Raw genomic sequence first — 12,207 nt, forward strand, 5'->3', positions numbered from 1 at the left:
AAAAGCTCATAGCTGTTAGAAGTAAAATTGTCTGTCAGTGTCATGGGCCTATTTTGGAATAATTTAATTGCAGCTGGGAAATAATTTTGGCATCACGATTCATGGATGAAAGGAAAACATCTTGAGTTTAGATTAACCCAGAATACTGCACCAGGTATATTCAAACATATAAATAAAGATAATTTAGATTAACCCAGAATATTGCACTAGGTGTATTCAAACATAAAAGTAAGCATGGTTGTGGAGTTAATTCTTATTTAGTTCAACTGCATAAGGATTTGCTGACTCAGAGCCACACACAGTCAACAAATTCATGAAGCTGATAATGTTGAAGCTTCAAGAAGCTATGAATTAGCCATCTCAGGCATGCCTTTGAATAGAGTCATGGTGAGGATAGGGGCTGAGAGATCCATTTCCATTATAGCTTTTTCTTAACCCTTTATTTTATTTTCCCTATGAAGGACTAGCCCGAGCCAAGTCGGTTCCCACAAAGACCTACTCAAATGAAGTTGTCACACTATGGTACCGGCCACCTGATGTGCTTCTCGGTTCCTCAGAGTACTCAACACAGATTGACATGTGGTAAATATATATAGATGTCACTGACATAATTTTAAACAAATGTAGCTGTTAATGCAGGGTGTATTGATAAGTATTTGACTTTTAAGGAGGTATTATTTTGAAGAGCCATAATATAAATAGTGATTAATGAGTTCTGACATAGGAATTAGATTACCTAGGTTTAAATACCAATTCTGTCATCTAGAACTATATATTAACTTTATTCAAATTATTGGCCTTTGCCTCAGTTTCCTCATTTAAGGAAATGGGAATAGTAACAGTACCTGCCTTGAAGTTTTGTAGGTGATATTGAGACCGAATGAACACTCAGAAGAGTGCTGTATGAGACACTCAGAAGAGTATCTGATACATAGTAATTTAAAAAACAAAATTATTATTTTATAACCATTTAATATTCACCAAAACCTTCCTGCTTTAATTTGAACTAAAAGTAATAATTAAAATATTGTAGTCATCTTTGTCACACACCACTTCAGTCATGACACTCCTCTACTCAAACACCGTTATTGCCACCCCCTTCATTACCTATCAAATATTAATTCTTCAATCTGATACTTAAGATGTCTGTAAACTACCTTTTTCAAATTATTTCAGACTGTTTCTCAACACAAATGCTCCCTTTTAACAAAATGGCACACTCACTATACCTCAAGAATAATGTGGACTTTCCTACCTTTGCTCATGGGGTTCATACCAGTCCACCCATTTGGAATGTCCACTCTGGTCCTCAAACTTGGGCTGATTCCTAATAACATTCAAAATGGAGCTTTTCATAAATCCTTTCCTGAATATACTGTAGGCTCTGGTGGCAGTTCCTTCCTCTGAACTGTGGTTGCATTTATTTTCTGTGTTCTTCATGTGGTAATAAGTCATACACCTGTTTCTGTTGTTGTCTTGAACAATTATATAAAATGTTTCATGTAACTTTTAAAAATTAATTTTTAATATTGTGATAAAATACTCATACAATTTATCATTTTAACCAATTTAAGTGTACAGTTGTGAGACATTAGGTACATTTATGTTGTGCAGCCATCACCACTGTCCACCTCCAGAATCTTTTTCATCTTGCAAAACCAAAACTCTGTACCCATTTAACAACTTCTTCTTATTCCCCTCCCCCACCTCCAGTTTCAGATAACCACTATTGTGTAATACTGTCTGTCTCCGTGAATTTGACTGTTCTAAGTACTACTCAGTAGTAGAATCATGCAGTGTATGGCCTTTCGTGACTGGCTTGCTTCATTTGGCATAATGTCTTTAAGGTTCATTCACGTTGTAACGTGTGCCAGAATTTCCTTCCTTTTTAAGGTCAAAAATACTCCATTAAATATATACTCCATCTTCTATTACCCATTTGTCCATAATGCTGCTGTGCACATAGGTATACAAATATCTTTTCAAGACCCTGCTTTCAATTCTCTCTCTCTCTCTTTTTTTTTTTAAGTAACATTGTCTTGCCAGGTTGTCCAGGCTGGTCTTAAACTCCTGGATTTAAACAGCCCTCCTGTGTTGGCTTGATTTCAGTTCTTTTAGATACATACCTAAGAGTAGAATTGCTGGATCATACAGTAATTCTATTTTTAAGTTTTTGAGGAATGACCATACTGTTTTTCATAGCAACTGTATCATTTTACTTTCTGTATAACATTTAATATGTAAAATCAACTTTCATATACAGTTACTAGATTACAAGCCCTTTAATGGAAGGATTGTGTCTTAAATTATGTATGTTCACACAGTTCCTGGATGACAATATTCTTTGAACCACCATCCATTTCTTTTTCTTCTCTTGCACACACCACCCTGTACCAACATGTTCTGTCTCTACTTCCCGCATCAAAACATCTGGAATCATTTGCTTCTCTCCATTTCTCCTGCCCAGCTTAGGTCACTGTCATCTGCTAGAAGACCATTATATCTCTTCAGTTGTTTTTCCCCCTTCCTTTCTTGCTACTTTCAATCCATGGTCTACATTATTGCTAATACAGGGATTCAATGAGATAATCCATATACTTAAAAAAAAACATTTCTAACACATGATATACCTTCAGTCACTGTTAGCTGTTATTTGTGTTGTTCTTCAAGGATTATCCAGCAAAGGAGAGCTGGATATTTTAAGTGGGAAAAACAGATACAGCAACATTGAGATAGGGTAAATATGAACAAATTAGTTAGATCTAAAATATCTCTTCAGGAGGTTTTTCAACAGGCTAGTGCAAAATTCTCCAGAGAGGCAATTTTAAGGGAAAGATTCTTGTGCTTCATAATAATGTAAATGAACTGCTCAATTTTTTTCAAAATCTATTTTAAAGGGGTGTTGGTTGCATTTTCTTTGAAATGGCTTCTGGAAGACCTTTATTTCCAGGATCAACTGTGGAAGATGAACTGCACTTAATTTTCCGACTGCTAGGTAACAGGAGAGCTCTTTTCCCAGTGATTTTGCACCCACAATTGACTAGCTTGATAAGACTGTATCTCTAAATACGTATTTTAAAATTTGATAATGATTCTAACATAAATAGCTGTTACTTAGAAGAATTAGAATGGACACTATAAAGATCCTTCTAAGTAACTTCATTGAAGTTTTATCTTTGCAATATTTCATGGAAAAACAATATAATTATTATGGAAAATTGGGTGTCATATTATTATGGAATATTGCTAATTTTGGTGGTATCAGTTGGATAGAAAAAGGGCCAGGCATCCTTTTTACAGTATCATTGCAAAGTCCAAACAAAAAGTCCATATACGTTTATATCTATCATTTTTTTTTTTTTTTTTTTTTTTTTTTTTTTGAGATGGAGTTTCGCTCTTGTTACCCAGGCTGGAGTGCAATGGCGCCATCTCGGCTCACCGCAACCTCCGCCTCCTGGGTTCAGGCAATTCTCCTGCCTCAGCCTCCTGAGTAGCTGGGATTACAGGCACGTGCCACCATGCCCAGCTAATTTTTTGTATCTTTAGTAGAGACGGGGTTTCACCATGTTGACCAGGATGGTCTCGATCTCTTGACCTCGTGATCCACCCGCCTCGGCCTCCCAAAGTGCTGGGATTACAGGCTTGAGCCACCGCGCCCGGCTATATCTATCATTTCAATTGCAGCTGAAATAGTTAAGTCATCTAGTAATTGTAAATTGTTCTTTAAGACACTTTGTTATATATATGCATATGTAATTTATATATAAATTTTACATGTATTTATAAATATATTTAATTTTTTTTTAAATTCAGGAACTCCATCTCAGGAAACCTGGCCAGGTATTTCTTCAAATGAGGAGTTTAAGAACTACAACTTTCCAAAATATAAACCACAGCCCCTAATTAACCATGCGCCCAGGTATTTTTTTTTTTTTTTCTTATGTAAAAGGGGGAACACTCACATGATTCTTTTCAGTCTTTTGAAGGATTAGCCACAGTAAGGATTCAGGAAAAAATATATAATACACATAATCCTTACATATTTTAGGATCTAATTTAATTTAGAACTGCATATGTATTAGAATTTTGGAGTTTATGTAGATATTCCTTTTCCCAGAAAGAAGACATTGATTAACGAATGCCTTATTCTGTACCACAAAGAATATGATGAAATTTTTATTTTGCTTTCTACAGAATTATTCTGTACTTACTTACAAAAACTTAAGAAAAGGTTATGTTAGTAAAATCTTGACTCTGTAACACAAGGGAACCTATCAGTATTTTGGCCAGTGTTAATGATGTAATTCATATTTGAAGAATATAAACTCTGTTCGATTCCTTAGCAAAATGTAGCATCTAAATGTCAGCCATTCATTTAAGTTTCTCCTTAGACCTATCCCCAGATCAACCCAAGGCTACCAAATAAAATTTGAGTCAGAACATTTTTACTTGTGCAATGTATTACATTTTCAGGAGATAACATAGAATAACCCCTGTAACTGCATTTTCCATCTCTCCCTCCCGCCAAAAAACATTTGAAAGTCACCAAGATAACAAATAAGGCCATCATCTGTTTTAACACAAAGCCTTTCACATGGCTAACAGCATAAGACACTTGTTCTGATTTCTTTTATTTTCAAGCTAGGGAAGAAACAGCAAAATAATTATGACACCAAAAATATTTTTAAAGTATTTATGTGAGTTGGTACTCTTATTGTTACTATAGCAACTAATACCATTCTGACTAGCTTTTCTTAGGAAGAATAATAATATGTGCTGTGCTTTTTTTTGCGTGTCTCTCCCAAGTAGCAGAAATTCTATTTTTGCCCTTTAATTATTGCTTGCTTTTGGTAATGTTCAGTGTAGAAGGTTGAAGCTTTTCTTTGAAGCAGTCTCCATGACTGTAGCACCTAGTGTGTCTGTGCCCAGGGAACTCTGAATATGTGCTAGAATGGCAAACTACATAGAACGTAGAGACTGCATCATTCACAGGATCCACTTGAGAGCACTTGGAAGAAAATATTTCATTATTCACAATTGTACTTTTAAAGGGAGTATAAGATAGAACCTGTTATTTCTGATCAAGAGATTATTCCATTAAGATAATCCTAGGCTGGGCGTCGTGGCTCACACCTGTAATCCCAGCATTTTGGGAGGCCAAGGCAGGCGGATCACCTGAGGTCAGGAGTTCAACACTAGCCCAGTTAACATGGAGCCTGTCTCTACTAAAAATACAAAATTAGTTAGGCATGGTAGCATATGCCTGTAATCCTAGCTACTTGAGAGGCCAGGAGAATTGCTTGAACCTGGGAGGCAGAGATTTGCACCGTTACACTCCGGCCTGGGCAACAAGAATGAAGCTCTGTCTCAAAAAAAAAAAAAAAAAAAAAAAAGATAATCCCTAACCTTACCACCCCTAGTTAGACTAATTTCATCTTTAGTATTGATGAAGTTTTATGAAGTTATGTATCATATTTAAATTGAACTTAATACCTTCTAGTACCCGGTGCTCAGCAGACTACTCTGTAAACATTTGTTGAATAGCTTATTTCTGTGTTTTTCTTGAACAACCGTGATAAATTTTGGGGTCAGTGGTGTCTGTTTTCACCTTTGTAATAGGAAAATGATGCTCTTATATACTTGCCTTTAGTGAAGCACTGTGAAAAGTAATACAATATTTAAACTTTCTTAATACTATAAGTTAACTTTGAGACAGCATGGTGATTTTTTAAAATTCTATAATTTTAATAATTCGTTCTTGGCTATTCAGAATTTGAATTGAAGCCAAGTTATTTATGGCTTATTCTTAAATAGCAAGGCCAGTCTTTTAAGACTAAAAGAAATTTGAGTCTATTTGAAGGCAACAAGAGTGACTAGATTAGGGCACTTAAATTTAGCAGATTAAAACACTTAGAAAATAATTTTATCTGAAAAGTTTTATCAGCTAAGAGAGAATAAATTTTTTTTACTTAATCTTTGTTGTTTCTAGGTTAGACTCTGAAGGAATTGAGTTGATAACAAAATTTCTTCAGGTAAGTCAGATCTTATTGTAATTGCTAAATAGGTAGTTAAGCCTCAGCTTCCTCATCTATAGAATGGGGTCAGTAGTACTTCCCTCAGTATTGTTAATGACAAAATTATTTCTGCTTAATGCACGTATTTGAAAGTTTGAAAAAAAAAAAAAAACATGGTTTCTGCTAATATGTCTGGGTCTCTTGTCACATAAAACAGTCTAAGGTTGTTGGTTACTGGCATTGATCAACCGTGTCAAGGCCACATTCTCTGCAATTTATGCTTTCTTATGTTCTCTTTCCCTTACACCTACAGCCTTTGGAGGATGCTCTGCCTCCAAACACCATTCATTTTTCTCTCCAAAGCAGGAATAGGAGGTGACAATAAGGGTAGTACCAGCCACATTAGTCCTCTTGCAGTTTGGAAGCAAAAGCTTTACAAAAACCCCTATGAGGTTTCTTTCCAAGTCTTATTGGCCAGAACATTAATTGTAGGAGAGACTGGGAATTGGGAAGCAAGATTGTCATAATTAGCCTAAATTTAGAGCAGTTATGATTCATGATTCATCTATCAAAGTTGATGGACACCTTGGGTAAACCTAGCTGTATCATCAAAGAAAAAAGAGAAATGAGTATTGGTTAGCTAATTAAGAATGGCTGCCATAAAGTTACTGGATATATGTCCACCAGTCATTTGGTGTTCATAAAGAGAAGTAACAGCACAGGTCAGGTATTTTAATTTTTCTTCACTTCAGAAAATACAAGTAATATAAATTTTTATTTAAGATCCAGCCTTATCTTAGAAATATGGAACTGAGATATTATTACACAGTCTCAACAGTAACTCAAATTATAGGATAACTGGAGTATTCCAAATCATTGCTTGAAAAATAGTATATTAGTATATTAAATAATCAAGATTTTAAAAAAGTAATTATAAATGCTAATTTGACCATCTCCTACTTTTTACAGTAATCAGAGAAAAAGCTAATGAGGCAATTATTTGCTTTTTCACAGTATGAATCTAAGAAAAGGGTTTCAGCAGAAGAGGCCATGAAACATGTGTACTTTCGAAGTCTGGGACCAAGAATACATGCTTTACCAGAAAGTAAGAGAAATCCTGAAGTGTTTCTCCGCTTTATTTTTATTTGTCCAAGGTTAGGGATGGGGGTAGATCAGGGAAGACGGTTATTGATTTATAAGCCTAAGATTTTAGACTTTTCTGTAGTTAAATCAGAATTTCTTGGAGGGAGGTATGTGTCTTACTTCCCTGTGATTTAGTATTTCTTGTAATACTGAACACATTGCCACTGCTTTGTAGGAAACCAGTAATATTTAGTTAGGGGTCATTTTTTTTTTTTTTTTTTTTTTTTTGAGACGGAGTTTCGCTCTTGTTACCCAGGCTGGAGTGCAATGGCGCGATCTCAGCTCACCACAACCTCCGCCTCCTGGGCTCAGGCAATTCTCCTGCCTCAGCCTCCTGAGTAGCTGGGATTACAGGCACGCTCCACCACGCCCAGCTAGTTTTTTTGTATTTTTAGTAGAGACGGGGTTTCACCATGTTGACCAGGATGGTCTTGATCTCTTGACCTCGTGATCCACCCGCCTCGGCCTCCCAAAGTGCTGGGATTACAAGCTTGAGCCACCGCGCCCGGCCTAGTTAGGGGTCATTAATCTTACTGGATTGTAGTTGGAATATGCCGTCTGATGACAAGCATTATCCCTAGGCCCAATATAGCTTTGATTTAGAGTTGTTAAAAGTGGATTTCAAGCAAAAACTAATGAAACACAACTGAAACATAAAATGTTTTCTTGTGAAAATACATTTTATAAGATACAAAGGTGATTTTCCTTTATTGTGGTCACTCATTATCCCCATGATGAGTTTACTGGCAGAGTCACTGAAATAGCAAATTTCCCATGCTTGAGTAACATTGATTTTACTCATATCATTCTGTTTTTAGATTATCACAGTATTTTAAAGTAAAGAGACTGGGGATTAGAAGAATATTTGGGAACTAAGCTGCCAAAAACTTTTCCCATTCTCATTTATTAGACAATATTGATTCATTGAGGCTTATGTAGCAGTCAGTGACAAAGCTAATTGGAATAAAAAGTTCTTAATAACTTTCACTTCAACTTTACTGGATAGACTTAAATGAAAGAATACCTCTCTGACAGCGATTAGAAATGAAAGAGATTAATTACAGGTTTTTTCAATCATTTTTAATATCAAGTTTCACTTTGAGGTAGGCAGTTATGGTTATACAAACCTTTTCCTTGTTTGTCGCTAAAATTCTGAAGATAACTTGAGGGCCTGATACCTTCATGTCATCTAAGGAGACAGAGATAAAGGACAGAGAGAATTAATACCTAGTGTGATAATATATTTTAACTGGGTCTCCCAACCCCAGAAAGTCCTGGAACAGACGGTGTATATTCTCCTCAGAGAAACACCTGCTCACAGCGTGCTCTAACACAGAGTTGGGAGAAGAAAGGTTCTGAAGGTTGATTACTTCGTTCATTTGGCTTTCTCCTCAACACACTGGGACAAAAAGGAAAAGTTTCAGCAGGGATATCACCTTGTAAAATGGTTTCGTATTGAATCAGTATATGCTTTATAAACATTTGTTGATAGTTGGTTTGTGTTTGTTTTAATGATGTTAGACCTTCACCTAATAATTTTTGTCTGTGCATTTTAGGTGTATCAATATTCAGTTTGAAAGAGATTCAGTTGCAAAAGGACCCGGGTTTTCGAAATTCTTCTTACCCAGAGACAGGTGTGTTTGTCATAAACCATTTCACATGTCGATCATGAATTTTTGCGTGGAACCAAGCTTTTGGTTTATAAATTGATCAGTAAAATTATTGATGTAAAAACCAGTGTACAGTGCATTCCACAACTGTGTATGTTTAAAATTGCACGTACTTACTTTTCTGTATGATGTGGGCAGCTCAGTAAATCTTCAGAGAAAAATCTGACTCAGTCAAGTCAGGGATCCTGAAAGCTACAGATGGCATAAAGACTTACAAGTGACCTGGCTTTATCACTGCACTCGCCATCCCTGGTACCTGAGGCAGAAGACACATCTTGTGCTTCCCTAGTCATCAGGTTCATCACTTCGAAGCATAGAAGCTGTAGACTAACCCCATCAACAGAAGGGTCATTTAAGACAGTGCTGATCACTCTTACCCTGGAATATTAGCTTTTGCTGGTGGGAACATTAGCTTCCTAGTCACCAAATAACTGTGTGAGATAAAACTGAACCTTGAACTGCCTCATAAAATGACTTTATATTTTAGGACATGGGAAGAACAGAAGACAGAGCATGCTCTTTTAAGTCTGATAACATGATTTCAAGCCCAGCCCCCAGCCTTTCTTACCAATCAAGGACTCAGATCTGAAGGCAATTATTTCTTTTGGTGGACTTGGAGTCTCCGTTTGTCTACACTGTCCCTTCACAGTGGAGTCTTTTATTTCAGACCTACAGATTGTTTTTATATTTGTTGTCACAGTGTGACAATTTTTTGTACAGTCGGTTTTAAGGTCTTCTCTGCCATTAGAGCCAGTAGGTTGATGTAACTGTAGCTGCAATTTTTGTGCAGGACTGAGAAACACAGTGCATTATTTATTGTGGAATCATTGCTGCTAAATAACTACTGTCTGTTTATTTAACACAACAATTGAATGCCTGAAGTTGCAGTGGCTTTATTATATGTGAATGCATCTGTTTCTCCTCACAAGTTGTTTTACTGCTGCATTTTTTGTTTGTTTTTTAAAATTAAACTGCAGTGTTTCCTGGAATGTAAATTTAGCTTTGCTCAACAGTAAAATAAGTGAGCCATCTTGAACACTTTAAGTTTATGCTATATAATTTCTTAATGAACATTGGCAAATAGAGTAGCTAAGAGATTGACAAACACATTATGTTTAGATAAGCATGTGATGCAGAAGTTGATTCAAGCAAGTGAATACCTGACATTTTGAGGATCTCACATTAGATACCAACAAATTAAAGCTCCAAAATTATTTATTTTTTGCCTGTTCCTCATTTTAGAAATGTCTACTGCATATTACTGGATATTTGTATACTAATACACTTACCTGTTTTACATTGTGCTTTAAATTTAGTTAAAACTTAACCATAGATGTCCATTCAAACATGAAAGGTCTTGCAAAAATGAAAGATCTTGCTTTGTTTCAAATATATGTATTTTATTAGAAAGGGTGATACTTCATTGGGAAACAATTTCTTTCATTTTGGGGGCTATGTGTTTTAGTAATAGTCACTTGGAATCAGCTGAAAGCTGTAATATATCTTTGAAATGAGCCATGATAAATTACAAATAAGACAAATGAGAACTTACAGGATTGCTTTAAATTATTGTGGGTATTACCTGTTTACCAGAGATACTAAATATTAGTTTTAATTATGCATCTCTTTGAACATCATAAACACACTTTGGTGTTGCTAACAGTATTTTAAGCTTTTGTGTTCACTTTTAAGGACTATTTGTGTAGTGCATCTTACAAACTATAAATCTTAATTGGTATATTTTGAAATGGTCGTGTAAATTTTTGCCTTATATATCATGAAAATAGTCATAACTTAATTTCTTTTCCTGAAATTCACTGTAAAACATTCAGGGGTCCTACCATTTCTGTTCAGGAAATCTTGTAGTTTATTGTTATTTAACAGTATTAAGTGGATTTTTGTATATTTCATTTTAACTTTATTTGTGAATAGTGATTGTGGCATGTTTGGAGTGTTATTTTCAGATTTCATGATACTGAAATTTTAATTTAAAAAAAATTTTTTGGAAGAAACAGATTCATGTATAATGGTGAATATTGGACCACTACTCCTTTTCACATTTGTAAATTGGTTTTATGTTAAACCTTGTAGCCTAACAAACTGCTGTTCTTTCTAACTGACAGACATGTATCAATATTGTTCTTTGAAGGTTATAAATATGTGGAAATTCCTTCATTTTGTTTTGAAATTTATAATAACAAAATCTCCATGTTGTTAAAATGTGGTTTTACTGAGTCACAGTTCTTTCTTCGGGATGGTAGGCTGTGTCAAGTGGGGTCCTTTTCTTTTATGGGTCTTTTTTAAGATAATGAAGTCTCACTGTGCTAGAGGTGATAACTGCTTTCTGTTTTTGCCAATCATTTTCTTAATAATTTCTGCTGTTTTTTTAATAGCACTCTCAATTATAAAGTATCAAATTTGTCATTTCATGTATGTTTGATTTGTTGCAAATTTGACGTATAATTTTCCATAGGCTTAATTCTTGCATATAAAAGGTGAAAATATATATCCATTTGTTACATAAAATGTTTCTTCCTAGGAATTCCTAGGGATATTTCTTCATTAAGGAATTTGGCAAGCAAACAAGTGTTTGTTTATTTGATTTATTTTTGTTACTTGAGCATCATTCAGATCCTGAAAACATTGCATTGAAGGGAATTGAAACTGCAAAACTTGGAACTTTGAATACTTATGATTCCTCTTAAACTGATAAGATTCTTAAAGGTAAGAGAAGAAGCCTTGTATTTTTTTTTTTCATAGTACCCGGTACTATGAACACACGTTGGATGTGTCATTCAGGGTGTGTGGAGTAGCTGCATTCTGTCTGATGCTTTATCAACTTTCAATTGAAAGACTACTTGTTAACATAATAACCTATCTTTTGGACTCGGGTCAGTTTATGTGGGTTGTTTTTAATCTTTACTTTTAAAAAATGTGTTAAGATATGTATATATTATAAAATGTGGCACTGTAATTATTTGTATGTGTGCAATTCAGTGGCATAATTACAGCCACAAAGTCGTATAACAGTTACCACTATCTACTTCTAAAATTTTTCGTCACGCCAAACAGAAGCTCTGAACCATTTCCCTCTTCCCCCAAGCCCCTGGTAACCTCTAATCTGTGAATTTGGCTATTCTAGGTATTTCAAATAAGTGGAGTCCTACCTATTTGTCGTTTCGTGTCTGAATTATTCAGCATAATGTTCACAGTTCATCCATGTTTAAGATGTATCAGAACTTCATTTCTTATGACTAAATATTCTATTATGATTATACACATTTGGTTTATTGATTTATCTGTTGATGGACACTAAGATTTCCCACCTTTAACTTTTGTGAATAATGCTGTGTGAACTTTACAGTGTAAGTGTCTGTTTG

The 12,207-nt window shown here is 35.0% G+C and overlaps 1 protein-coding gene across 1 annotated transcript in view; it reads left to right on the forward strand.

Annotated features, from left to right (window-relative positions):
* The window catches only part of CDK17 (cyclin dependent kinase 17), a 118,373-nt gene extending 107,117 nt beyond the window's left edge, over positions 1-11,256 (forward strand). The window contains exons 11-17 of the mRNA XM_039472119.2: positions 462-582; positions 2,898-2,995; positions 3,814-3,919; positions 5,990-6,032; positions 7,029-7,119; positions 8,714-8,791; positions 9,315-11,256. Coding sequence (XP_039328053.1) covers positions 462-582; positions 2,898-2,995; positions 3,814-3,919; positions 5,990-6,032; positions 7,029-7,119; positions 8,714-8,791; positions 9,315-9,352 — 575 coding nt within the window. The 3' untranslated portion in view covers positions 9,353-11,256. The remainder of the gene's footprint in view (positions 1-461; positions 583-2,897; positions 2,996-3,813; positions 3,920-5,989; positions 6,033-7,028; positions 7,120-8,713; positions 8,792-9,314) is intronic.
* The last annotated feature ends 951 nt before the right edge of the window (positions 11,257-12,207 follow it).

Source organism: Saimiri boliviensis, chromosome 7, assembly GCF_048565385.1.
Source record: "Saimiri boliviensis isolate mSaiBol1 chromosome 7, mSaiBol1.pri, whole genome shotgun sequence".
Lineage (NCBI taxonomy): Eukaryota > Metazoa > Chordata > Mammalia > Primates > Cebidae > Saimiri > Saimiri boliviensis.